Source organism: Pristis pectinata, chromosome 6 (assembly GCF_009764475.1).
Source record: "Pristis pectinata isolate sPriPec2 chromosome 6, sPriPec2.1.pri, whole genome shotgun sequence".
Classification (NCBI taxonomy): Eukaryota; Metazoa; Chordata; class Chondrichthyes; order Rhinopristiformes; family Pristidae; genus Pristis; species Pristis pectinata.
In genome coordinates this window covers 62,934,866-62,959,323 of record NC_067410.1, presented here as the reverse complement: position 1 = coordinate 62,959,323, position 24,458 = coordinate 62,934,866, and the positions used below count along the sequence as shown (strand labels likewise).

At 39.6% G+C, this 24,458-nt stretch overlaps 1 protein-coding gene across 1 annotated transcript in view; it reads left to right on the top strand.

The window, feature by feature from the left end:
- The window catches only part of LOC127571502 (serotransferrin-A-like), a 46,172-nt gene that overhangs the window by 5,471 nt on the left and 16,243 nt on the right, over positions 1-24,458 (top strand). The window contains exons 3-11 of the mRNA XM_052017921.1: positions 1,562-1,664; positions 4,257-4,439; positions 6,836-6,983; positions 10,614-10,669; positions 11,760-11,932; positions 13,348-13,525; positions 16,330-16,466; positions 22,434-22,530; positions 23,048-23,092. Of these exons, the coding sequence (XP_051873881.1) occupies positions 1,562-1,664; positions 4,257-4,439; positions 6,836-6,983; positions 10,614-10,669; positions 11,760-11,932; positions 13,348-13,525; positions 16,330-16,466; positions 22,434-22,530; positions 23,048-23,092 (1,120 nt within the window). The remainder of the gene's footprint in view (positions 1-1,561; positions 1,665-4,256; positions 4,440-6,835; positions 6,984-10,613; positions 10,670-11,759; positions 11,933-13,347; positions 13,526-16,329; positions 16,467-22,433; positions 22,531-23,047; positions 23,093-24,458) is intronic.

Below are 24,458 nucleotides of genomic sequence, written 5' to 3'. Positions count from 1 at the left end.
GTTGTTGAGGGAGGCCTAGTGGAGGTTGCAGAAGGCTTTGCCATAATCTTCAAATCTTTCCTCAATAAATAGGGTGGTGGGGGTCAGGGGGGTGAAAACTTAAGGAGGCAGGTGGTAGTGGTTGGTGCAAGAGGATTGGAAAGTGACAAATATAAGGACGTGAATGGCAATTACAGGCCAGTGAGTTTAACCTTAGTTACAGGAAGCTTTTAGAAACAATAATCATGAGGAAAAAAAATCAATAGGCACTTGAAGAAATTTGAGTCAATAAAAGAGAGCCAACGTAGATTTGTTAAAGACAAACTGTATTTGATTAATCTGATTGAGTTTTGGATGAATTAACAGAGAAGGTTGATGAAAGTAGTGTATAGTTGTTTTTACATGGATTATTTGAGGTGTTTGATTAAAAACCCAAACAAAAGGCTAGTTAGCAAAATTGAGGCCCATCCATTAAAGGGTCAGGAGGAGAAATGGACAGGAAATTTGGCTTAAAGGCAGAAATAGTGGTAAAGGGTTGTTTTCCAGAGTGAAGGACAGTAGGCAGTAATATTCCCCAGAGATCAATTCTGGGGCTAATGCTTTTTTTTACATATATTCACTTAGATATATGTGTGCAAGGTATGCAAATGACACAGCTTGAGTGGGTGCTAAACATTAAGAGATAGACTGCATGGGAACATAGATAGTCTGGCTGAATGGGCAGACAAATGCCAACTGAAAGTTTATAGAGGGAATTCTGAAGAAATGTACTTTGATAGAAAGCATAAGGAGTGACAGCATGGACAAAATGACACAGTTTTAAAGGATGTGCAGGAACTGAGATTTCAGTGCATATGTGCCTATTCTTTGAAAATGGTGAGGCATGTTGAGAGATTGGTCTGTATAGCATATGGGATTCTGGGTTTCATAAGTAGAGGCATAATGTACAAAATAAGTTAAGTTGTTTTGAATCAGTACACTTCATTGATTAGGCCATAAATGAAGTAGTGCTTTCACTTCTGGTCACCTGACTTTAGAAAGAATGTAAAACTCAGAGAAGGGCTGCAGAAAAGATTTACTGGAATAGATCCAGGGTTGCTCATTTTCATCTGCAAATATAGACTGGTGAAAGTGCCTCTCCCTGGACCAAAGAAGGTTGAGGAAAAATTTGAAGTGGTATGTGATCATGATTGGTTTAGATGAATTTTGGGAAGCTTTTCCCCATAGCAGATGCTATAAGGACCAGGGAAAACAGACTTGTAACTTTGGGCAAAGGGAACAAGGGGAATACAAGAGTTAATTTTTTCTGCATAGAGTAGTTGTGATCTGAAAACTATTTAAGAGTGGTGGAAGCAGAATCTTCCAAAAGGGTTTTGGATAACCACATTCAAGAGAGAATAATATACAGATCCATGGGGAAAGAATGGGACTGCTATACTAGGAGCTAGCACAGATCCAGTGGACCAAATGGTCTCATAAGTCATAACATGGTTTTTAATCAATTGATGCCCTCAGTAAGTCCCAAAATTGTTAAGAAGAGACCAGCACTCTAATAAAAAAAATACATACGTCTTATTCGCAGAATGATGCAGCAGATGCTATAACTGTGGATGGCGGAGATATATATGAGGGAGGCCTCCTGTCTCAAGGACGCCTAAAGCCTATTTTAGCTGAACAAACTACAGGTAAGTGCTTACAAAGCACTGGAAACAAAATTTGTCAAAATACAAAGAAAGGAACAAAATCTCTTTATGTAAAACTCTGATAATCTGCCATCTGATCATGTAGGAATCCTGATGGCCTGCATCTGGCTCACCAGGTAATATTTGCCACATTCCCTTATACTCCCCGGACCCCAGTTCCCACACTCCCTTCTGACTCACGAGGTCTCAGTTCCAGTGCTCCCTTTTGATTCGCCAGTGACTTGGTTCTGGTATTCCATTCCACTTACCGAGGCTCCAGTCTCACATTCACTTCCATTCATTGGGCTCCAGTTTCCACACTCCATTCCACTCACCTGGGTCTCAGTTACCATGCTCCCTTCCAACTTGCCAGAGCTCCAGTTCCCATGCTTCAATTCAACACACTGGAGCTTTAGTTCTTGAGCTTTCAACTGACCTGCATCCTGCTTTCCATACTTCCTTTAAACTTACCTGGTTTACTGGGAAATGTATAATAATACTGTGTAACATTTATAAAAGAGTGAAGTAAAAATGTGTTGTAGTATTAATATTGAATAACATCCAATAATCCTCCACCGTAAAAATCCAGAGCATGATGGATTATCGGACTTTTACTATATTGTAATGAATTTGACATCTGTGTTTGCTTAATGACACCTGATGCTTATAATTATATTGAATCTGATTATTGTAAAGATTGCTCTGGTGTAGCTCATGGTATTGTGGTTGGACAGAGGGCAGAGGTTTAAGGCAAGAGGTAAATGATTTACAGGGGATCTGAGGAAGAACTTTTTCACCAAGAGGGTGTTTGGATTCTGCAGTGCACTGCCATGGCGGCAGGTCCTCTCTCAAGATTTAAGAAGAGTTTAGGCAAGCACTTGAATCACCAAGGCATATAAGAGTATGGACCAAGTGCCTTTGTTAAAATTGTCTTCTTCTAGATTCATGGGAAGGGTGGGATTTCCTTCAAAGATCTGTACATCTCCTAAATTCCTGGTTTACCCCATCCAGCTCCTGACAGATTGAGGAATTGTGCATTCCTCTTGTCAGGACTACTTAAATTGAAATTAGTTCATGGGCTTAAGGCTGTTGCCATTTTTTAATAAAAAAAATGATTCAGGAACACCTTCTTCCTCTCCACCATCAGATTCCTGAATGGTCCATGAACCCATGAACACAACCTCATTGTTCCTCTTTTTTGCACTATTTTACTTATTTTATAATTTATAGTTTTTTTATTTCTTTGCATTGTACTGCTGCCACAAAACAACAAAGTTCACATCATATAAGACAATGATAATAAATCTGATTCTGATTCTGATTCTGATACTGTGTGTAAAGCAAATTTCTATAAGAATCTCTGCTGAAATGATTTTTGAAAAGTGTGGAGGACTGTGACAACATAATAGGTGTTCCTGGGCTAATATTTAAAACATTGGTTAGAAAGATCACAAAGAATGTGGCAGAGCAAATACTTTGTAAATTGCTTACCTGCCAGCCAATTGAGTTTAAGATGTTGGCATTTGTTAATTGCGTAAAGTAAAATTCATTAAATTAAAAGGTCTATTTTTATGGCACTGATTCAATTCCAAAAAAAAACAAAATATGATTAGTTGCATAACTTGTCAAAATTGTGCATTTAAAAGAACATATTTTATAAACTACTGGATTCACTAAAGGATCTACTTTCAAGGAATTGGAAGTTATCAGCCATAACCATCCTCCCCAGTACCCTGAACAGTTAAGTTGGTTTTCAGAGTAAATATTCAAATTTGATCCTCTGCAAAAAAAAAACAGTTAGCTTCTTTGAGCACATAACTGACGCATGTTAGGATCTTACTAATAGTTTTTATTTTAATTATTAAGTGGGATGTGGGCATCACCAACAAGACCAGTATTTGTTGCCATCCTAATTATTGTTGAGAAAGTAGTGGGGAACTACCTTCTTGAACTATTGCAGTCCTCCTGGTGATGATATTCCAAGATTGTTTTGGTTAGGGGTTTCCAGATTTAGATATAGCAATAATAAATGTGCAACAATTTATTTCCAAGTCAGGATGCTGTTTCCATATTGCTATAACCTATGACAGTCCCCTTCCTACATCAATCTCAATACCTTGGATAGCCCAGCAATTTCTAGACTGGTGACTTGAGAGCCTATAGATGGTGGAATCTGGAGCAACAAACAAGATGCCGGAGGAACTCAGCAGGTCAGCAAGCATCTGCATTGACCCAAAATGCCGACTGTCCATTTCCCTCCATAGGTGCTGCCTGACCTGCTGAGTTCTTCCAGCATTTCATTTGTAACACCTAGATTGCAATGGTCCTCTTTCTACAAAATACTGAATACCTGTGATAAACCTTGCTCCACAGTTCTCTCAACAATCCATATTGTATTTTATTTTCCATTGCTTAAGACATTTAAGGAACATAATTACTTATGTATTCAGTGCATTCTGAAGAAGTCACAATATATTTTAACCACATTCCATCACCAGAATAGATTTAAATGGATTGAATTGGATTTGTTGGGTACGAATGAGATTTCTATGGGTTTTAATGGCTCTGACATGACTATGCATTGTATTGTTACAGGAGAGACATGCTACTATGCTGTAGCAGTTGTAAAAGCAAGCAGTACATTTCAGTTCAATCAGTTGGAAGGGAAGAAATCCTGCCACACTGGTCTAGGAAAATCTGCTGGCTGGATCATCCCAATAGGAACTCTTCTCAGCAAGTATCCAGATAGATGGAATAGAGAGGACAACATTGAAAAATGTAAGCTGCTTTCTTTTGTCAGAAATTTTTCAATGCTTGTGTAGACGGAAAGAATTCACACAGAGTCTGGGATTTACCTTCAGAACAAACAAACTCAGGGGAGTTGCTTATCTTGGAATGAATTCTCCCCAATCCTAAATTTCCATTATTCTTATACTATTTCTTATCTACTTTCCCCCCTTCATCTCTACCCCACAAGCACTGTGTATACATAGTGAGGTAAGCCTTTTGCAGTGTCAAGCTTCAGTGCCTATGCGCTACGTGAGCCTGTTAAGCTTGAGCTCCTCATGTGCTAGATGAGCCATATGCAGTTCTGTCTTTACCTTATATGTACAATGGCAAGCTTCCATCCTGGAATTTATGGGATTATTGTTAGGCTGGTAACCGGGCATGTGTTTACTATTGTTCTCTTCAGCCTGCAGTTTGTGGTTTTGCTCGGTTTGAACCAGTTCCAGACTTTCTCTGCCTGGTACCAATCCTGCAGAGTCCCCCTTTACCTCTCTGCTACATGATCATCCCCCTGTTCTCTACTACAGTGCTACAGAGCCATTTCACTATTCCCTACTACACTTATGATACTGGATGAGTGAAAGCACAAAGGTTAACTGAAAAAAGATTGAACCTACCTGGTGATTCCACTCTATATGGTGGTCGGGAATGGAGTAGATATAGGGGTTCGATGGTGAGGGAGAGGAATGTGTGAATAGACTGGCAGTGGGCTGGAATATGTGCAGTGATGGGCCTCAACTTTACCTCACTTCCACTTTTCTTAATCCCTTTGCTGTATCTAAATTGTCGATGGTTTGACCAAAGTACAGTACTGGATGGGTTAAAATTTATACCAACTGTGATATTTGGAAGACCAAAACCAAAATTTTCTAACCCAATCACAAATATTGTCCTCTGATCTCAAAATCCTTTCCAGCTGTCCAAAACCAAACCAGACATTTGTAGACCATTCCCAAACTGAGTTTTGAGTATCACATCCATGCCATTACTGTGCCTAGCCCCAGGCCCCTAGGCCCTATCTCTGCTGCTGAAACCCTTAACTAAGCTTGTGTTACCCCTTAACTTGGCCATTCCAGTGCATTCCTGGACCACCTTTCACATTTTACTCTCCTTTGAATGAATTATCCTGTGCTCTTCGCTGTATCCTAGACCTATTTCCCTGTATTTGCTGATATTCATTGGTTCACAATCAAACGATCTTAATTTTAAAATCCTCACCCTTCTTTCAAATTCCCTAATAGCTGCATTCCCCTTTATTTCTACAATCATCTCTAGTCCTAAATCCTTTTGAGATATTTGTACTAAACCAAATCTGGCCTGTTGAGGATCACTGAATTTAATTATCCCACCATTAACTATCATGACTTCAGCTGCTAAGGCCCTAAACTCTTAAATACCCTCCATAAATCTCTCGAGTTCTCTACCTCTTTTAAAATATACCTTTTTGACCAAGCATTTGGTCTTCTGTTCCAATGAGGCAAATCCTCTGCTCTGATGCCAGTGCTTATTCTGGGACTTACCCAGTTTCCAAAATTGGCAACAGTCTTAGGTGGAGGCTGCTGCCCTCTTGCATTCCTCATCAAGTCTGATGCAAACTTCCACAGGCTTCCCAGTTCTCATGCTGAGAAGCGTGCTCACTGAGACTGTATGGGATAGGCTTGGTGCAAGCATGAAGTGTCATTCAGATGAATGGGAGAAATCAGCTGCTTGGAGAGAGGTGATTAGTTTTTGTTGATTATTTAAGTTAGCTTCAGTTGATTTTTAGTACGTTGATGTGTTTTGTAATATGTGTTTTGTAATATGTTTTAGCAATACTTTTATCTTTTTAAACTTTTCCAAACGTGATTGAATGTTTGTGAATGCCAAAGACATTCAATAGCCCCAGTCACACTGACAGCTTTGACTGCTAGTGTGCTGCCTGTCAAAAATCATTCTGTGAGTAAAGTCAGCTTTCTGTGCTCAGATGATCCTGAAGCTATACTCCCTGAGCTGGGAGCTGGACACCCAAGTGAAGACTGTGCTGGGGGGCTGAGGTGGGGGGGGGGAGGGGGTGGGGGGGCACTGTCATGTTGAAACAAACAGCACAATCTGCAGACAGAAGATCTGCCCCATTATTTTACTTTTAGCAGGATTGAAAGTAACTTAAATATCTTATTGTTACAGTCTTATTGGTAACATTGGTGATTTTACTCAATTGTACTGATTACGTCGTCTCCCTTTCCTTTCAATGGAAAAAAATGAGTTGAGTTCCTTCACATCATATGGTCTGAATATGCATAGGTTTCATTCGCTTTGGCAATTTAATGTTCATAGATTCAGAACATATGGAAATTTCTCTTATGGAATTGTATTCTTCACACTGCAAATTAATCTCTACTTTTTTCCAGTTGCGTCGGACTTTTTCTCTGCCAGTTGTGTCCCTGGTGCAGATAAAGCCGTATTCCCAAAGCTGTGTAAGCTGTGCAAAGGAAGTAAACAAGTTAACTGCCACCGATCACATGATGAACCCTACTATGATTACACAGGAGCATTCAAGTGGGTATCTCATTTTTTTCTGTAGTTTGTAATGATCAATTTTTTTCTAGGAGACTAGGTTCCACTCTTCTGTAATTGAACAGTTTAGTTAGAAATGCATCTGAATCTCTCCATTATGTTAATACCATATCTAGTTAAATGTATAACTGAGTTTAAGACCATAAGGTATAGGAGCAGAATTAGGCCATTCAGCCAATCATATCTGCTCCACCATTCAATCATGGCTGATTTTTTTTCTTTTCTCAACCCCATTCTCCTGAATTAATTGTTCTCCCATTAAGGGAACAATAACATTGAGCTAATCCTTGCAGGATGTTTCTTTTTCGAACATACTGCAAACTAGTCCTCCTGGATTCCTTAAAATCAAGCAAGGTTTGTCCTTGAAATTTAGGTTGTTTTTGGAATACTTGGGGAGGAAGTTCACCTTGTATTTTAGGATGCTTTGTAATCAATGATATGTTATTCATCAGATATTTTTAAACCATTTGGCAAGAGAAACAATACATTTGTACAGTACTTTGTATGACTTCTAAAAGTCCCAAAGTGTATCACAACCAGATGATTTTAAAGTATATTTACGATTTGAATGTTAACAGTCAATGTGCACATAACAAAATCCTGTAAGTAACCAGATAATTTGTTTTTACTAATGTTGGCTGTTAGGTGAGTATTGGCCAGGAAAGTGAAAAACACTCTGCTCTTTTAAAAAAAAAGTATCATGATCTTTGACACTCATCTGAGAGGACAATTAGGATCTTGGTTTAAATGTTTCAGCTACAAAAATGGACCTCTAGCATTACAGAACATCCTTAGCACTGCACTGGATTGCCATGAGTACATAGGAAGATGACAAGACCATTCAATCCTTTAAGTCTGTTTTACCATTAAGTAACACCGTAGCTCTTTTGTACATCAACTCCATTTCACCATCTTAGTTCTATGGAGGAGTTGGATAGCACTGGACAACTTTGCTGGAATCATGATGCACTAATAACTCACACAGGTCACACATAGGATAGTGCTAATTGAAACTAGACCTGCATCTCTTAGAGGACGTGTACTCATTGCCTCTCACCACTGATGCAAGTTATTCCAAGAAAGGTTGCTGAGAACAGGATCTTGGTTTTCAGATAGGCTTTGGACACCTTTGTGGATGAGGTGGAGTAGAGGAGAGAGGCCTTACTGTCCAGGGGTTTAAAAAGCTTTTCAGGTCTATAATGGAGAAGTGGAAGGGACATATCGATGAATTTACAGGAAGTGAAAGACCCAGGATGTGGAAGGACTATGGGAAAGGTTTATGGAAGTGATTTGCATATTTAAGGTCAACTCTCATCTCCCAAAATCTGCAACCAGACACACACTGGTCTATGCAATACACCCTCATATCTCACCTAACACTGATTTCTTTCAGTCCCAACTCATATTTACCATTTGTACCAATTCTACCTTTACATACCAAGACTCATGCTCACACCTCACTGTTTACACACACTCTCAGTTGTTCGTCCCTGTTAATCACATTGTCCAAATATACTGCAGCACGCTCATTCTTGCAGGAAAAGATGGTACACAGTTGCCAATGGCAGTTACAGATTAGTGAGGTCAAGCTCACATCCATTAGCTTTGCCGTCTAGAGGAGCCACTACTGAATGACTGCCACAGTTTGTGGGGAGCAGCAGAAAATAAATAGTTGAAGACAATGGTATACTTGTATCTAATCTACCTTCCCACATTCTACACTCCCCCTCTCATTTTATAATTTATTCTGATACAGAACGCCAACAACTCCCCACCTGGTCAGACCCCTGGAGGCCTAAGAAATTTGTGCCCCATCACTGAACCTAACATATAGAGCCACCAGCTTAGACGCTGACACCCCACTTCACTTCAGACTTCTGTCATGTGAGCTCAGCTTACTGCTGTGCAGGCTCAGTTGGTGAACTGATGGTTCCAGATACCAACATTCAGAATTGCTTTGGAGATTCAGGAATGTGTTCTCCAGCAGGTTGTCAGGATGCATGACATCATTCTCCACACATACACTGATACACCTAGTTTTACTTCACCAAAGGCACTCTTGACATCTCTTGTCTTTAAAAAAACACAAACTTTTGTTTTCTGACATCCTATTTCAGGAAGAAGCAAAACTTTCCTCCAATTAATCCTGACTCCCATTCCCAGCTTCTTCCTCATTGTTTTCAAAGCTCCTCCCTTTCTCTGATAACCTCCAGACCCATAGCCCTTCAAGATAACTGCATTTATTCTCACAATGATGCTGGAGGAGCTCAGTAGGCCAGGCAGCATCCGTGGAGAAAAGCAGGCCTGCTTTTCTCCATGGATGCTGCCTGGCCTACTGAGCTCCTCCAGCATCATCGTGTTTTTCATCTAGGTTCGAGCATCTGAAGTCCTTTGTTTCTCTTCCATTTATTCTCATTCCTGTTTTCAAAGCTCCTCTCTTTCTCTAATCTCCTCCCTCCCTATAACCCTTCAAGATAACTCCATTTCTCCAACCATGGTCTCTTGATTATCCTGGAATCTAATCATTCAACCATTCCATAAGCTTGATGGTACTCGTTGGAAAGATACACATGGAATCTGTGCTCACAGAAGACTTATGAAGATAAGCACCTCCCCGCCAGAGCTGTCTCCCTCTCTTTTTGTTCCATCCAGCAATTTGACCCTGACCTTTGGTCCATTCCTCTTCCTGCTTGCTATTCTCAAGACCCAGCAGTACTGCCAACAAAGTATCATTTCTTCAACAGGAAGGGATCATTTACATCCCTGTAACAGCAATATCACTGCAGGATGTCCTACTCAGAAAATCCCAACCACCACAATTTCTGCAACCAAAATTAATTTTATTCGATCTCCTGTGAGGCATTGAAGATCTTTTCAAATAGGATGAGAGTGGGGTATGGTGGTGGAACGGGGAAAGTAATGATGGTGGGCTGCGAGGGTTGGTCTGCAGAGATGTTTTTTAAAGTTAAACATCTGGTTTCCTGAACGTGGATGATACGTTGCATTAGCTGGATAGCTGTGCCCCAATTTGGCGGGATAGCTATATGATCAGATTTGCACAAGTATCAAAACTACCAATTACATCTTTGCCTCTGGAATCTGCTTCAGTGTGCAGTTTTGAAATCAGTACTTTTATTTTTGCTGTTTTCAGAGGATTCAATATAAAATGTATAGAAGACAATCCCTTGGGATTGAGGATCATGTGCTCCCATTTTGGTTTTGGGGTCTGGAGTTAGCTAATGAGGCCAATATGGGAACCATATACTTTTTCACAGATGGGGCAGGAGGTGCCCAATTAGGTGGGCAAGTGGAGGGCTAGTTAGTAAGCTGATGCTCACTTTCCTCTGGGCTTCTACGTGGCTCTAATGCAATTCTGAATACCATCCTGATTGATCCTTCTCCACTTTGAGTGATCTTGCTCAGAGATTCCCAGGACTCATGGAATGATACACTTCAAGGGTATTATCATCCCTCAATTGTGCATTACTCCATGCCCAAGCTGGCTGGTTTCATTTGTAAAAGATTTAGTAAGTGATAATGGTCCAATGACATTCTAGATTGGGCAATGAAATTGTTTTATGAAAACTAACTAGACTGGTTATTATTTTTAAGTTGTTTGAAGGAAGGTGCTGGAGATGTGGCCTTTGTGAAACACACCACAGTCCCAGGTAGGTAAATCTATTGAAGCTGTCTGTGTCCTATTAAAATCTGAGTTATGCAAAGCATACTGTCCACAAAACCTTAGTTACATACGCCACATTTTGTCACACTTCTGAGTCATCTTAGCCCACATTTATAATGGTTTGTACTTATCTAAACTCATTACCATTTCTTTGAACGTCTAGGCATTGGGTGACTTAATTTTTTTTCTGAAAGCTTATCATCTGAGCTAACATTTTCTCTATCAGTAATTTCTAATATCCGAAATAACATTTAAATAATTGATTTTCTAAATTTTAAAAAGAACACTATTTTTCTCATAGAATTTTTTATGTGCCTTTAATGCCTTCATCAAAAGATTTTGCGTGAAACCATTGGTCTGTTGAGCTTGGTCTTAATATCTGTGCAAGATCTGTGATCTTGTGAACTGAATATGGCTAATTTTTCCATGGGACCATTCAACCAGGTATACTGATGAAGTTTTTCTCTTTAACTACCAGTAATCTTTATTTAATGGCTTTTCTTTAAGTATCTTTGAGAACAATAAAACAGATTCCATTGCTTATACTAAGGCTAACTTCATGCTGACTGCATTTTTAACGAGAGATGTGAGTGCATGTGTGTGTGTGTGTGAGAGAGAGAGAAAGAGAGACAGAGAAAGAAAGAGAGAGGCAAAATGAGTTTGAATTTCTTTTTGATGAGATATCTGATTTAAGTACCTGTTGTAATTTAGAATGATATTATGCAGAATGAGACTATTCTTTGAAAATGCTATCAGGTTAGTCCTAATTCCTCCACTCTGTCCCCACAGTTTGGATTCCTTGTCCAGTAAAATGAATATCATGTCCTATCCCTCCATGTTCTGCAGCTCCCTCTCTGTGGTTGCCCCAGCTTAAGTGGGCCAAAGGGCCAGCCACTGATCCTATTTCTTTTCTAATTTCTTATGTCTCTGAAGAACATCCCAATGAAACATTGACATCATGATCTTATGCTCATCTTATGTACATAACTTTCATTATATGAACTGGGACTGGGTTAATGGGTTGGGAGGAGTACAAAAACCCATCTCTCAAAGTGTTTTTGTGTGATATTTTGTAGCTACTCTGAAGCAAGATTACAGACTTCTTTGTAAGGATGGTACCCGAAAGAACATTGATGATTACAAGAAATGTAACTGGGCAAGAGTTCCTGCTCATGCAGTGGTGGTGAGAAGTCATCCAGTTGATAATGCCAAGAATGAGAAGATCTGGAAATTCCTCTCAAGAGCTCAGGTGCATGAAATGAAGCCTTACTTCATAAATGTGAACATTCATAGTGACTTAACACCAAGACCTTACAGGCCAGAGGCCACAGATTCCAACTGGTACATGTCTAACGTGATGTCAGATATGCATGCACCAGTTGAAGCCCGTGCCATAAAAACCCTTTTATCGGTTGCTTTGGTGCTGGCATGACATTTACATGCGTGACTGTAGCTCTGGCACTCCTTTTAGCCTGCAGTGATCAATACTCAGGGCCAAATAGAGGATGCTCTTATTCACTGGCCTATCCGTTGGTCCCTGAATAAGGTGATGAGTGTTCACTTGAAGCTATAACAAAAAATCAGTTCTGCACTTATTTTCAAGTTAGAAACTAAAGCATTTAGCTCTCTTCTTAATTTTACACTCTCGAAGCCCTGACAGGACACTGCTGGGCAATTATTTTTAGGTTTTTGCAAGCTGTCTACTATATGACCGGAAGGAGCAATGCAAAAATACCTTGGCAAGCTTGGGAGTATTGGTCTATGGTCTCTTTTTCAAACAGCTTCTGAAAGAGTGTTAAAGATTATTGCTGAAGTAGTTTCCAGAAGCAGGTTGGAGTCAGGGTTGTGTTCTTTAAGCTTGGGAGTATTTAGCTCATGGCACAAGGTCAAGTTTGTAAAGTGACTTATTAGGGAACCAAGAACCTTGAAGTGCTGATGTCAAAATACTGAATACATGGCAAGCTGAAGAATTACTGCTGATGCTTGGACATATCCAGCCACGTTCATCAAATGTAAAATACTGCAACTGTTGGAAATCAAAAACAAACAGAAAATGCTGGAAATATTCAGCAAGGCAGGCTGAGGAGAGAACATTGACTTTTCAGCTTGATAAATAATTTGGTGAAAGATAATCAACCTGAAACGTTAACTCATTTTATCCACATAAAAGTGCTGTCTGACCTGTTCAGCATTGTTGGTATTTCCCTTTTCATTCCAACTAATTTATTAACTGATTAATAATGCACTAAAACTCGAATCTGCTATCCAATTATTTGGAGATCCCTTTGGTTTGGCACCTGCTGATTCCCATGCTCCCATTAATATACTTGCTTCCCGCACTCCATTAAACAAAACGAGAACCTGGGTCCCATGCTCCTTTTAACACGCCAGGAACCCAGTTACTGTGCTCCCTTTAAAATGACTAGGTTCGCCGGAAATTTATTACAACATTGTGTAACTTCTGAAAAATAAATGAATTAGAAGTGTGTTGGGGTATTAATTGGAATGACATCCAATAGTTTGGGAAATTTGCCAGTTTGCACTACTGAAGTCCCAAGTGTCCTGTGTTAACAGTTGTACTAAAACTGATGTTTTTTAGTGTAAAATGTAACAGCTGAAAAGTTATATAAACAGCACTGGGTTTCCAAATATTTTGTTTTATAGGAAAGATTTGGACAAAATAGTACTCATAGTTTTAAGCTCTTCCAGTCAACAAAATATGGACACAAGAATTTGATGTTTAAAGATTCAACACAAAGACTGGTTCACCTCCCTGATGGAATGGACTACTTGCATTATCTTGGCCCAAGTTATGTGACTGCTCTAAAGGCTATCAGGAAAGGTAGGACATGATTTGATGAGAATTTAAAGTATTTGTTATTTTTTAACCACAGACTTATCCTTTTTCATTTTGGTTCCACACTGGATTAAAACTTGTTTGATCTTTGCAAACCTCAATAGACTATATACAAGAAGGAAGTTTTCTCTAGAACCAGTGGGCACAGAGAGACGGAATATGGTATTGAGAAGGAGGATCAACTGTGATCAATTGAATAGTAGAGTAGGTTTGAAGGATGGTTTATGGCTCCTGCTTTTCTCTTTTCTGTGTTTCTATGAAAACCCAGCTTCATGTGACCTCTGATCTCGGCAAAACCTGAGGGCACAATCCCTAGCTTTAACATAAATTCATTTATCCAAGCTCTGTCACTTTAGTGGACATAGATTCTGACAGTGCCACTTGGCAGCAAGGAATCAAATCTAAAGTGCTTGCAGGGATTGGGTGGGTGTAAGTATAGGTAAGATAGCTATGTGTGTAGTGGATATTGGTTACACACAGGACTGCAGATGCTGGAAGTCTGAACCGACACACAAAGGCACTGGAGGAACTCAGCAGGTCAGGGGAACCAATGGGAGGAATGTGTGTGGGTGGAAGGCAGATGGAGAGGGAGGGGGAGAAAATAGGGTGATGGGGGCCAGTTGGAACTAGCAGGAGCGAGAAAAAAGTAACTGCTCCCCCTCTGACTGCTTTGCCCCATTTTTCCCCACACACTCCTCCCACCAGTTCCCCTCCCCACCTCTCTCCCTTTATTCCATTCACCACCATCCTTTCCTATCAGATTCCATCACCTTCAGCCCTTTGTCACTTCCACCTATCATCTCCCAACTTCTGACATCATTCCCACTCTCCACCCCTCCTCATCTGCCTATCAACCCCCTCACATGGATCCACCTATTGCCTGCCAGCTCTTGCTCCACCCCTTTCCTCCACCTTATAACTTATAACTTTATATACTGGCTATCTCCCCTCTTTCTTTCCAGTCCTGATGAAGGGTCTCAACCGGAAACATCAACTGTCCATTTCCCTCCATAGATGCTGCCTGACCCACTGGGTTCCTCCAACAACTTTGTGTGTTGCAATAAATAAAATATAATGCATATATTTATTGGACAAAGGCTTCCTATATGGTTGAAAGCAATGCCATTTATAATCTTATTCTGTAATGCAAGTAATGGTTAGAAATTACTCACAGCTGAATCCAGTAGATTATGGTGCCATCTGGGATCACTCCTGGGTATCTATTAAGCACCTATGCCTAATTAGTACAGTGTGTGCTTTCATCCATCTTCCCTTCTCAGTGTGATTATATACAGTATCTCCCTGAAAGATTATATAATCACACTGGAAGAAAGTTATCCAACAGCCTCATAATTTATCTTCTTAGGATAACCCTTGAAGAAGTTTATCCCCAAGGTGATTTCAGGGTGTTCAACTGTTATGTCCTTAGTGGCCAAGATATGATAGTCATTCCAGGGGTTAAAGATGAGGCAAAGGACCTGGCGGGGACTCTGATTTTCCACATGCCCAGTCCAATGTGCTATGGTCACGTTATAGTCTGCATTTTCATCTGTTAACTTTCTGCAATAAACCATGGGACCTTCTACATCTTCTACATGGGACCTTTTACAATGGCCTTTACCACTGGGGTCTTTGGGAGCAACTGTAGCTTCTTGTTGCTTTATTATGCCTTTAGAAGCTTGAACTCCCGAGTTTGTTAACTTCTGTACCTAGAACATAGAATAGTACAGCACAGGAATTGGCCCTTTGGCCCATGATGTCTGTGCCAAACGCAATGCCAAATTAAACTGAATCTCTTCTGCCTGCACATGATTCATAACCCTCCATTCCCTGTATATTCAAGTATCTATCTAAAAGCTTCTTAAATGCCTCTATCATATCTGCTTCCACCACTACCCATGGCAGCCTGTTCCAAACACCTGCCACTTTCTCTATATAAAAAAAATTGCCCTACACATCTCCTTTATACTTTCCTCATCTCACCTTAAATAAATGTCCTCTGGTATTTGACATTTCTACGCTGGGGAAAAGATTCTGACTGTCTACCTTATCTATTTTATAAATTTCTATCAGATCTCCCCTCAGCCTCTGTTGCTCCAGAGAAAACAACCCAAGTTTGTCCAACCTCTTCTTATAGCTCATACCCTCTAATCCAGGGAGTATCCTGGTAAACCTCTTCTGTACCTTTTCCAAAGCCTCAGCATCCTTTCTGTAATGGGGCGACCAGAACTGCACACAACTCTAAATGCAGCCAAACCAAAGTTTTATATAGCTGCAATATGACTTCCTGACTATTATTCTCTATGCCCCACAGTGAAGGCAAGCATGCCATATGCCTTCTTTACCAGCCTATCTACTTGCATGGCCACTTTCAGGGAGCTATGGACTTGGACCCAAGATCCCTGTGTACATCAATATTGTTAAAGGTCCTGCCTTTAACTGTTTACTTTCCCTTTACATTTGACCTCCCAAAGTGCAACACCTCACACTTCCCCAGATTAAATTCCATTTCTCCGCTCATATCTGTAATTTATCTATATTCTGCTGTATTCTTTGACAACCTTCTTCACTGTCCACAACTCCACCAATCTTTGTGTCATCTGCAAAGTTACTAACCTGCCTATCTACATTTTCATCAAAGTCATTTCTATATTTCACAAACAACAGAGGTCCCAGCACTGATACCTGGCTGTTTATATAGGGATACACTGATTGAAATGTAGCTGCAGTCTGTAAATTATGGTTTATTTGAAAAGATTAACAGCCTTTTCAAAATGATTGTGTTATAGAGAGCAGTATTACGGATGGTGCCAAAATACGCTGGTGTACCATTGGCGATGCGGAAAAAGCCAAATGTGATAATTGGGCCTCAGCAGTTGACTGTGTGTCAGGTGACAATGCTGAAGATTGCATCAAACAGATCATGGTAATGTCAGCAAAGTTGTACAAAGCATTTTCAATGTTTATTTAAATGGCCAATTAGAATCATAGAGTCATACAGCATGGAAACACACCCCTTTGGCCCAACTGGTCTATGCTGACAAGGATGCCCATTCAAGCTAGTCCCACTTGCCCGCATTTGACCTATATCCTTCCAAACCTTTCCTATCCATATACCCGTCCAACTGCATCTTAAAAGTTGTTATTGTACCTGCCTCAACCACTTCTTCTGGCAGCTGATTTATGTAGATACTACCCTTTATATAAAAAGAAGTTGTCCTCAAGTTCCTATTAAATCTTTCCCCTCTCACCTTAAACCTATGCCCTCTAGTTCTTGATACCCCAACTCTGGGTAAAAGACTGAGTGCATTCACCCTATCTATGCCCCTCATGATTTTATACACATCAATAAGATCACCTCTCTGTCTCCTATGTTCTAAGGAATAAAGTCCTAGCCTGTCCAACCTCTCCCTGTAATTCAGTCCCTTGAGTCCTGGCAGCGTCCTTGTATATCTTTTCTGCACCCTTTCCAGTTTAATAACATCTTTCCTATACAGGATGACCAAAACTGAACACAATACTCCTAGTGCAACCTCACCAGTGTCCTGTACAACTGCACCATGACTTCCCAACTTTTATACTCAATGCTCTGACTTATGAAGACTAGCATGCCAACAGCCTTCTTCACCACCCTGTCTACCTGTGATTCCACTTTCAGTGATCCATATACTTGTACTCCAAGGTCCCTCTGTTCTACAACACTCCCCAAGGCCCTGCCATTCACTGTGAAAGTCCTACCTGGATTTGACTTTCCAAAATGCAACACCTCACACTTATCCAAATTAAACTCCATTTGGTATTCCTCGGACCACTTACTCAGTTGATCAAGATCCTCCTGTAATTTTTGATAACCTTCTTCATTGCCCACTATACCACCTATTTTAGTGTCATCTGCAAACTTAATAACCATGACTTGTACATTCCTATCCAAGTCGTTGATATAGATGACAAACAACAATGGGCCCAGCACCAACCCCTAAGGCACACCACTAGTCACAGGCCTCCAGTCCGAGAAACAACCTTCCACCATCACCCTCTGCTTTCTACATCAAGCCAATTGTGTATCCAGTTAGCCAGCTCTCCCTGGATTCCATGTGATCTGAACTTCCAGAGCAGTCTACCATGTGCAACCTCATCAAAAGCCTTACTGAAGTCATATAAACCACATCTACCACCCTGCCCTCATCAACTTTCTTGGTCACATCATCAAAAAACTCAATCAAGTTTGTAAGATATGATCTCCCATGAACAAAGCCATGCTGGCTACCCCTAATCAACCCCTGTCTTTCTTGATGCACATTTATCTTATCCCTCAGAATCCCCTCCAGTAACTTACCTACCACAGACGTTAGACTTACTGGCCTTTATTTCCCAGGTTTTTCTTTGCCACACTTCTTAAATAAAAGCATAGCATTCGCTTCCCTCCAGTCTACTGGCACCTCACTTGTGGCTAACAATGATGCAAATATCTCAACTAGGGCTCCTACAATTTCTTCTCTAGCCTCCCACAGTGTTCTTGGATAAACCTAGTGAGGTCCTGGAGATTTGTCTACCTTCGTACCTTTGAAAACATCCAGCACCTCTTCTATTGTAATGCAGAAAATCTCCATGACCTCCCCATTTGCTTTTCCTAGTTACAAAGTCTTCATGTCTTTCCCCATGGTAAAGCCAGAGGAGAAATTTTCATTAAGGACCTTGCCCATCTCCTGCAGCTCCACACAAAGATGTCCCCTTTGGTCTTTGAGGGACCCTATTCTTTTTTTTCCATTTCTCCCCTCAACATTCCCTCGCCTGCACCAACCCCTCGACATGATCAATTAAATCCTCACAAGCAGATTCTATTGAACAGTAATATCTAAACATTCCAGCACTTAATGTTTAATACAACTTCCCATTTCTTTCCCCCTTATTTATTTGCCTAATTTCCACTATCAATGCTTAATGTTTGAACTATTAAAGTTCACATTTCAATTGAGGAATATAAAAAGGGGAAAAAAACAAATGAAAAGTCAAATCTTCAATTCCAAATATTTGTAGCAAATGGGCAGAGCTTCAGTCAGACTTTTGTTGGCTTCTCAAAAGAACTTCCAGTAGGTCACAGTATGGTAGACTAATCTCCAATACTAACGTCGATCAAATAATGCTTCTCTGAGGTATGTGGAATTGCTAGATCTTTACCAAAGAGTGCACACTCTCCCATCAGGTGATGTAGTAAAGTTTGCAGTTCATAACCACTCAGTTTCCCCCTTTCAAGACTCAGAAGAACTCTCTTGCTCATTTTATGTACCTACCAATGGAATTATTGTATCAAAACACAGCATAGTCTACCTAAAGAAGCAGTGCATATCTCACAAGAATGCATTAATTAACCTAACAATAGAAAAGAAAAATGCTGTGGAAATCCGAAGTAAAATTATGCAAATTAGCCACAAGTCAGGTAGCAATTATGGTGAGAAACATAGAATTAATATTTCAGATCCATAATTGATAAAACATACAGCTAACAGTCCATGCATCTTAAAAGTTACAGTCTTACAAAGACAGAAAGAATCCAGCATGGTGTGCTGTTCCAACTGTATGAAAAGAGTAGGCAAGGGGCTAATTAAATGCAGAACCACACTGCTTCTCTATGTCATCTCAGTGTAGATGCAGGTGGAATACAGGTGTTCCAAATGGTAGAGACAGAGGTTTAGATTTTAGTTACTCCATTGGGTGGGAGGAGAGCTTGGGAAAGGCTTAAAAATTCTGTCTGTTAACTGAGCTGAGACTACACTATCTCCAGAATGGCATCTTTCTTTACTCTACCTTGAAGATGACACTTCTCCCTACAATAAAAGTGCTGGATTAGTAGTGTTGCCCTTTGTGATGTTCCTGTCTTGTCTTTTTCATTTTTCTTGTCATAGCTAAATGCATTTCTTAAGTTTTCATGTAGCCTACATAAACAACGTCCACAGGGTTTCCTTTATTCACAAGATTTGAGATCCCTTCAAAATTATCTTGCATGATTTCCATTGGTTTAGACACCTTAATCTTTCCAAATTGCTTCTCACTTTTGGGGTTTCTTGATTTGCTCCTTTAGCAGAGTTTTTAAAGTTTTATGCATCAAATTTGTTACCCCACTGGCAGTTTCCAAGACAATTCTTTAGCCCTTTCTGAAAATACATGTATTCTTGCAGTCTATTGTCCTGATACAACTTTAAATTCTTAAGTATTTTCTGAACATCCCAGCAGAACTGTACCGATTTCCTCAGCTATTTCCTTGAATGCTCTTACATTCCTTGGTCCCAGACTTTGTAGATACTTAAATATTTCTGTTGCTTCAGCTATCATCAATTACTCATGATTATTAAATGTTATTTATATTACATCAAATATATAGCACCAAAACAGGTCAGCTGATTGGTATTTATACTCCACTTGACTGCCCTCCCATCAATCACTTTACTTCCTTTTTCCTTGTGTTTATCTGACTTCTACTTAAATGCATCTCCACTAGACACCTTGGCTGTTTCCTCTGGAAGCATGCTTCATGTTCTCACTATCATATGGGTAAAAGAGTTTCCTCTGGATTCCCCTTTGATATCTTGGTGACTATTTTTTTTATTAATAGCCTTCTGTTTTTCTGACAAATGGATACATTCTCTCTGTGCCTATTTTATCATTAAACTTAAGTTACAAGCCCCTGCAAAGATGAAGAGGCAGTCATCTCTTTTCAAGAAATCCAGTTTATCTATTCCTGATAGGTATAATTTCAAAGTTTTGTTATCATCCTTGTATCTTTACACCATCTCCAATCTCTACGTTATTTTTGTGATATTTCAACCAGAACTGTATCTACTTGGTATCCCACATGCATTGGAAGTAAAGTTTCCCATTTCCTTATGATATTGAAGGAGACCATTTCTGCACATCGAGTCCATGTTGGCTCACAGAACACTCCCTTCCCCTAATTAATTTTCCCTATTATTTATTCTCCCCACATTACTATGAACTGACCTCCAGATTACACACTCACCTGCATATTGGAAGGAACTTATAGTAGTCAATTAATCCACCAACTGGTACATCTTTGGGATGTGGGTGGAAACTGGAGCACCTGAGAAACCCACGTGGTCACAGTGAGAGCATTCAAACTCGACAGACAGTACCAGATATCAGGAACTGTGGGGCATGAACTCTGATTTCAAAGTAACATCAAGTAACCTGCTTATTTTAAGTACCAAATGTAATACTTCATACTTGAAATTCATTTGCCAATTATTTTCTCATTCTGTATCTTATCTCTTGTGATTTGTTGGGGTACTCTCAATACTGACTATTCCACTCAATCCACATCTCTTCCCCACCCTCCCCAACATCTAAATCATGAATATAAGTTGTGCACAACACTGGTTCTAGTATAGATCTTAAAAAAGCAGAAAACACTGGAAATGGGATGAGAAATGGCCTGACCTGCTGAGTATTTCCAGTACTTTCTATTTTTTATTTTAGATTTATTTTAGATTTCTGGCATCTGCAGTTTTTTTTTATTTTCTCAGTATAGCTCCCAGTATCATTCAATTCTCCATCTGTCTTTCTGAATAGATTTCCTTTACTGCTACTCTCTTCTTTCAGTCAACTGGCCAGCCATTCTGCTATGTTCTAGATGCTCTGACCTTATTCATGGGTCAATGGGCACCTTGCAAAGGTGTTTTGGAAATGTAAATTTGTTACATTTACTACATAACTCTTGCCAACTCTTTCTACCTCTACAAATAAATCAGTAATGTTGGTCAAGCAGTGTTTTTTTTTTTCTTTTGAAATCCACATTGACTATTCTTTTTATATTTTAGTATCTTTATGTTTGTTTTTATTTTCCCTTCCAGTCAGATTTAGATTATCTTTCCAATCACTAACTGATGAGTTAATACTTATTTGACCATGTTCTGGTTTCCTTCTTAAATAGATGTGTACATTAGTTATTAACTAATCCTCTGGTACTACACTAACAAGATTGTAAATTTGTGTAATATTGCCTCTGCCATCTCTTTCCTAGATTCTTATAAAATGTACGGATGCACTTATCTAACTGCCCTTTATTTTAAATGTAGTTATTGCATTTCTAACACTATCTTCTGAGGTTCTCTCTCCACAGACACAGCCAAATTCACTATCTCCAATATTTTCTGCTTTTATTTCTGATTTCCAGTATCTGCCATTTTTTTACTTATCCATTTTTATTTCTTGTTTACTTTCCACATTGTTTACATAGCTTCCATTTATCCAAGTTAGTGTTCTATTCAGTGATATAATTTTAAAATTATTCTTCAATTCTTACAATGTATTTTTTTTTGATCAGCAAGTGTTGGTCTTTTAAGAACCTTACCATTCCAGCCCCATTTACTGTATTCTCTCTCTAAAATTTAACAAACTACAATACTCCTTCCAATCTGATGTCCAAGACCAAGATTAGATTTCCAAGACGATATCTAACCTTAACTTGTTCAATCATTTCTTGTCTGTTTATAAAAGTTATGTGTCCCTGAAAAATCCCTTTTGTGGATGGCTAAGAGAAACTTCAAAAACTGATAACTAAAACCAGCTGGCCACTTGGCAAATCCAGAAAAGTCATAATTCTCAGTCAATGACAGAACATTAATGCATGAGTGAGATGGCTGGAGTTTCTTTTGACTGCCCATAATGAATGACTGGCTTTATGTACCAAGTACAAATGTGGAGGGATTCCTAAGAGTCTATGGTCTGGGAGGGAAGGGGAGGAGGGTGGTGTGTGTGTTGGGGTGGGGGGGGGGGTGGGGAGCAGTGTTTAGAGAGAGGAAGAGATAGAGAGAGTGAGTGAAGGAGAGATAGGAGGGAGAAAGACCTGCAGACAAACTAAATATTCCTTTGGTTGCAGTTTGGCGATGCTGATGCAGTGACTCTTGATGGTGGCCAAATTTACCTTGCAGAAAAGTGTGGTCTTGTTGCAGTTATGTCAGAGTATTACAACAAAAGTAAGTTTTCTGCATAAAGTTTTAAATCATTATCTTTGCTTGGGCTTAAATAACGTAGCATGAATACTCCTTGTGTGGAGGACCTCTATTCCTCAGCTTACACAATCCAAGTTCATTCCTTTTGAAAACCTAGTTTTAAGAAGGAGAAGCTTGATCCAAGGATGATTACTGGTTTGGGGAGGATGTGCCTTGCAAAAGGGTTTTCATTAATCATTTTATTGTAAACCTGGGCATATTCCTCTAATCCATCTATAGGGGTTTCCACCTGCTGAACAATTTCCTTCCCTCACTGTGTTGTTGATTGGGTGCTGTAAATTTTGAATATTCATTCTTCATAGATTTGGTGCAAAGTTTTGTTACAGAATTCTCCTACAGCCTATGTACAGAGAAAAATAGTTAACATTTGAATCTGAGACTCTTCAACATAACTGGCAAATGTGTGTGTGAGAACTTATATATATTGCAAGCTATTATCTGCCAATCATTTAAAATTATACTTCTTCCTTTCTTCTAACAGAAAATCATGCCCCATGCAAAAATGTAGCAAGTGCAGGAAGTCCGCGTAAGTATTAAACATTTACTTCCCTGACACATCTCACTGAATTTGTGTAGACACTGGGAGTGATCAGCATTAAAACAATGTCACTCTGCCACCTGTTAATCAAGGTCTTTGGGGTTAGGGCAGGACAGTGTTACTGAGGTAAATGATCTGTTATGATCTTATTGAATGGCAGAGCAGGTGTGGGGGCCAAATGATCTTATCCCACTTTTATTCAGCAGAGCAAATGTGTAGGCAAATCACAGAGAGGTGCAAGAATGACAGCGTTTTAGAGGGATGGTATTTCAAGTTCCCCAATATTAACTGGGATCACTTCAGTTTGTAAGGCTTAAAGGGTGGAATTTTTAAAGTGCATCCAGAAGAGCTTTTTGAACCAGTACGTAGATGGGCCGACTAGAGAAGGGGAAATATTGGACCTATTCTTAGGGAATGAAGCAGAGCAAAAAGTTGAAGTTGTCAGTAGGAGAGTATTGTGAAGATAGTGACCATGGAAAATAATACAGTTGGCCCAGAAATTAAGGCCCTGAGTTAGGGGATGGCCTATCTCAATATCATAAGACCAGCCCTGTCAAAAGTAGACTGGGAGCAGCAACATGCAGGTAGGATTACATCTGGGAGCCATTCAACAGAGAAATAGTGAAAGCTTAGGGCCAATATGTTCGCACAAGAGCGAAGGCTAAGGACAGCAAGTACAAGGAACCCTGATTTATTGAAGGTTAGATAAAAAAAAGAGAAGCATATGTATAGGGATCTGTAAACAGGGGAGGGCCAACGGAGTATAGAAATTATAGTGGGAACTCAGGAGAGAAGAGTCATAAAAGATTAAGGAAAATTCCAAAGCATTTTATAACTACAAGCAGTCCCTGGGTTATGTAAGAGTTTCATTCCTGAGAACTGTCCCTGGCCGATTTCTCTGTAAGTCCGTTTTCTACAGTAACCTGTATTGTATCTCCCTACGTACACTTGATATAATTCTTTCATTTCATTGAATAATCACCCTAGCACTACCCATAATTAAGCTAAAGTAATATATACTATATCCAGTCATTAATGAATGCCATGAAACATTTTATTGTTATTAATAATAGCTTGAGAAATGTACGGGAGAATTTGCATGAAGTTGGATTTTCATAAATCAAGTCAGGTAAATCAAGTAACCCAGGGAACCCCAGTGTACTTAAGGCAAGACGGTAACCAGGGAAAGAGTAAGACCCATTAGGGCCTAAATTGGCAAAGTGTGTGTGAAGGACATAATTGAGGCCTGAATGAATACTTCTCATCTGTGATCACTATAGAGAAGGGTATTGTGATCGGAGGAGAATCCAGGGAGAGGACAGTAAAATTCGAGATCAAGTTACCATTAAAAAGG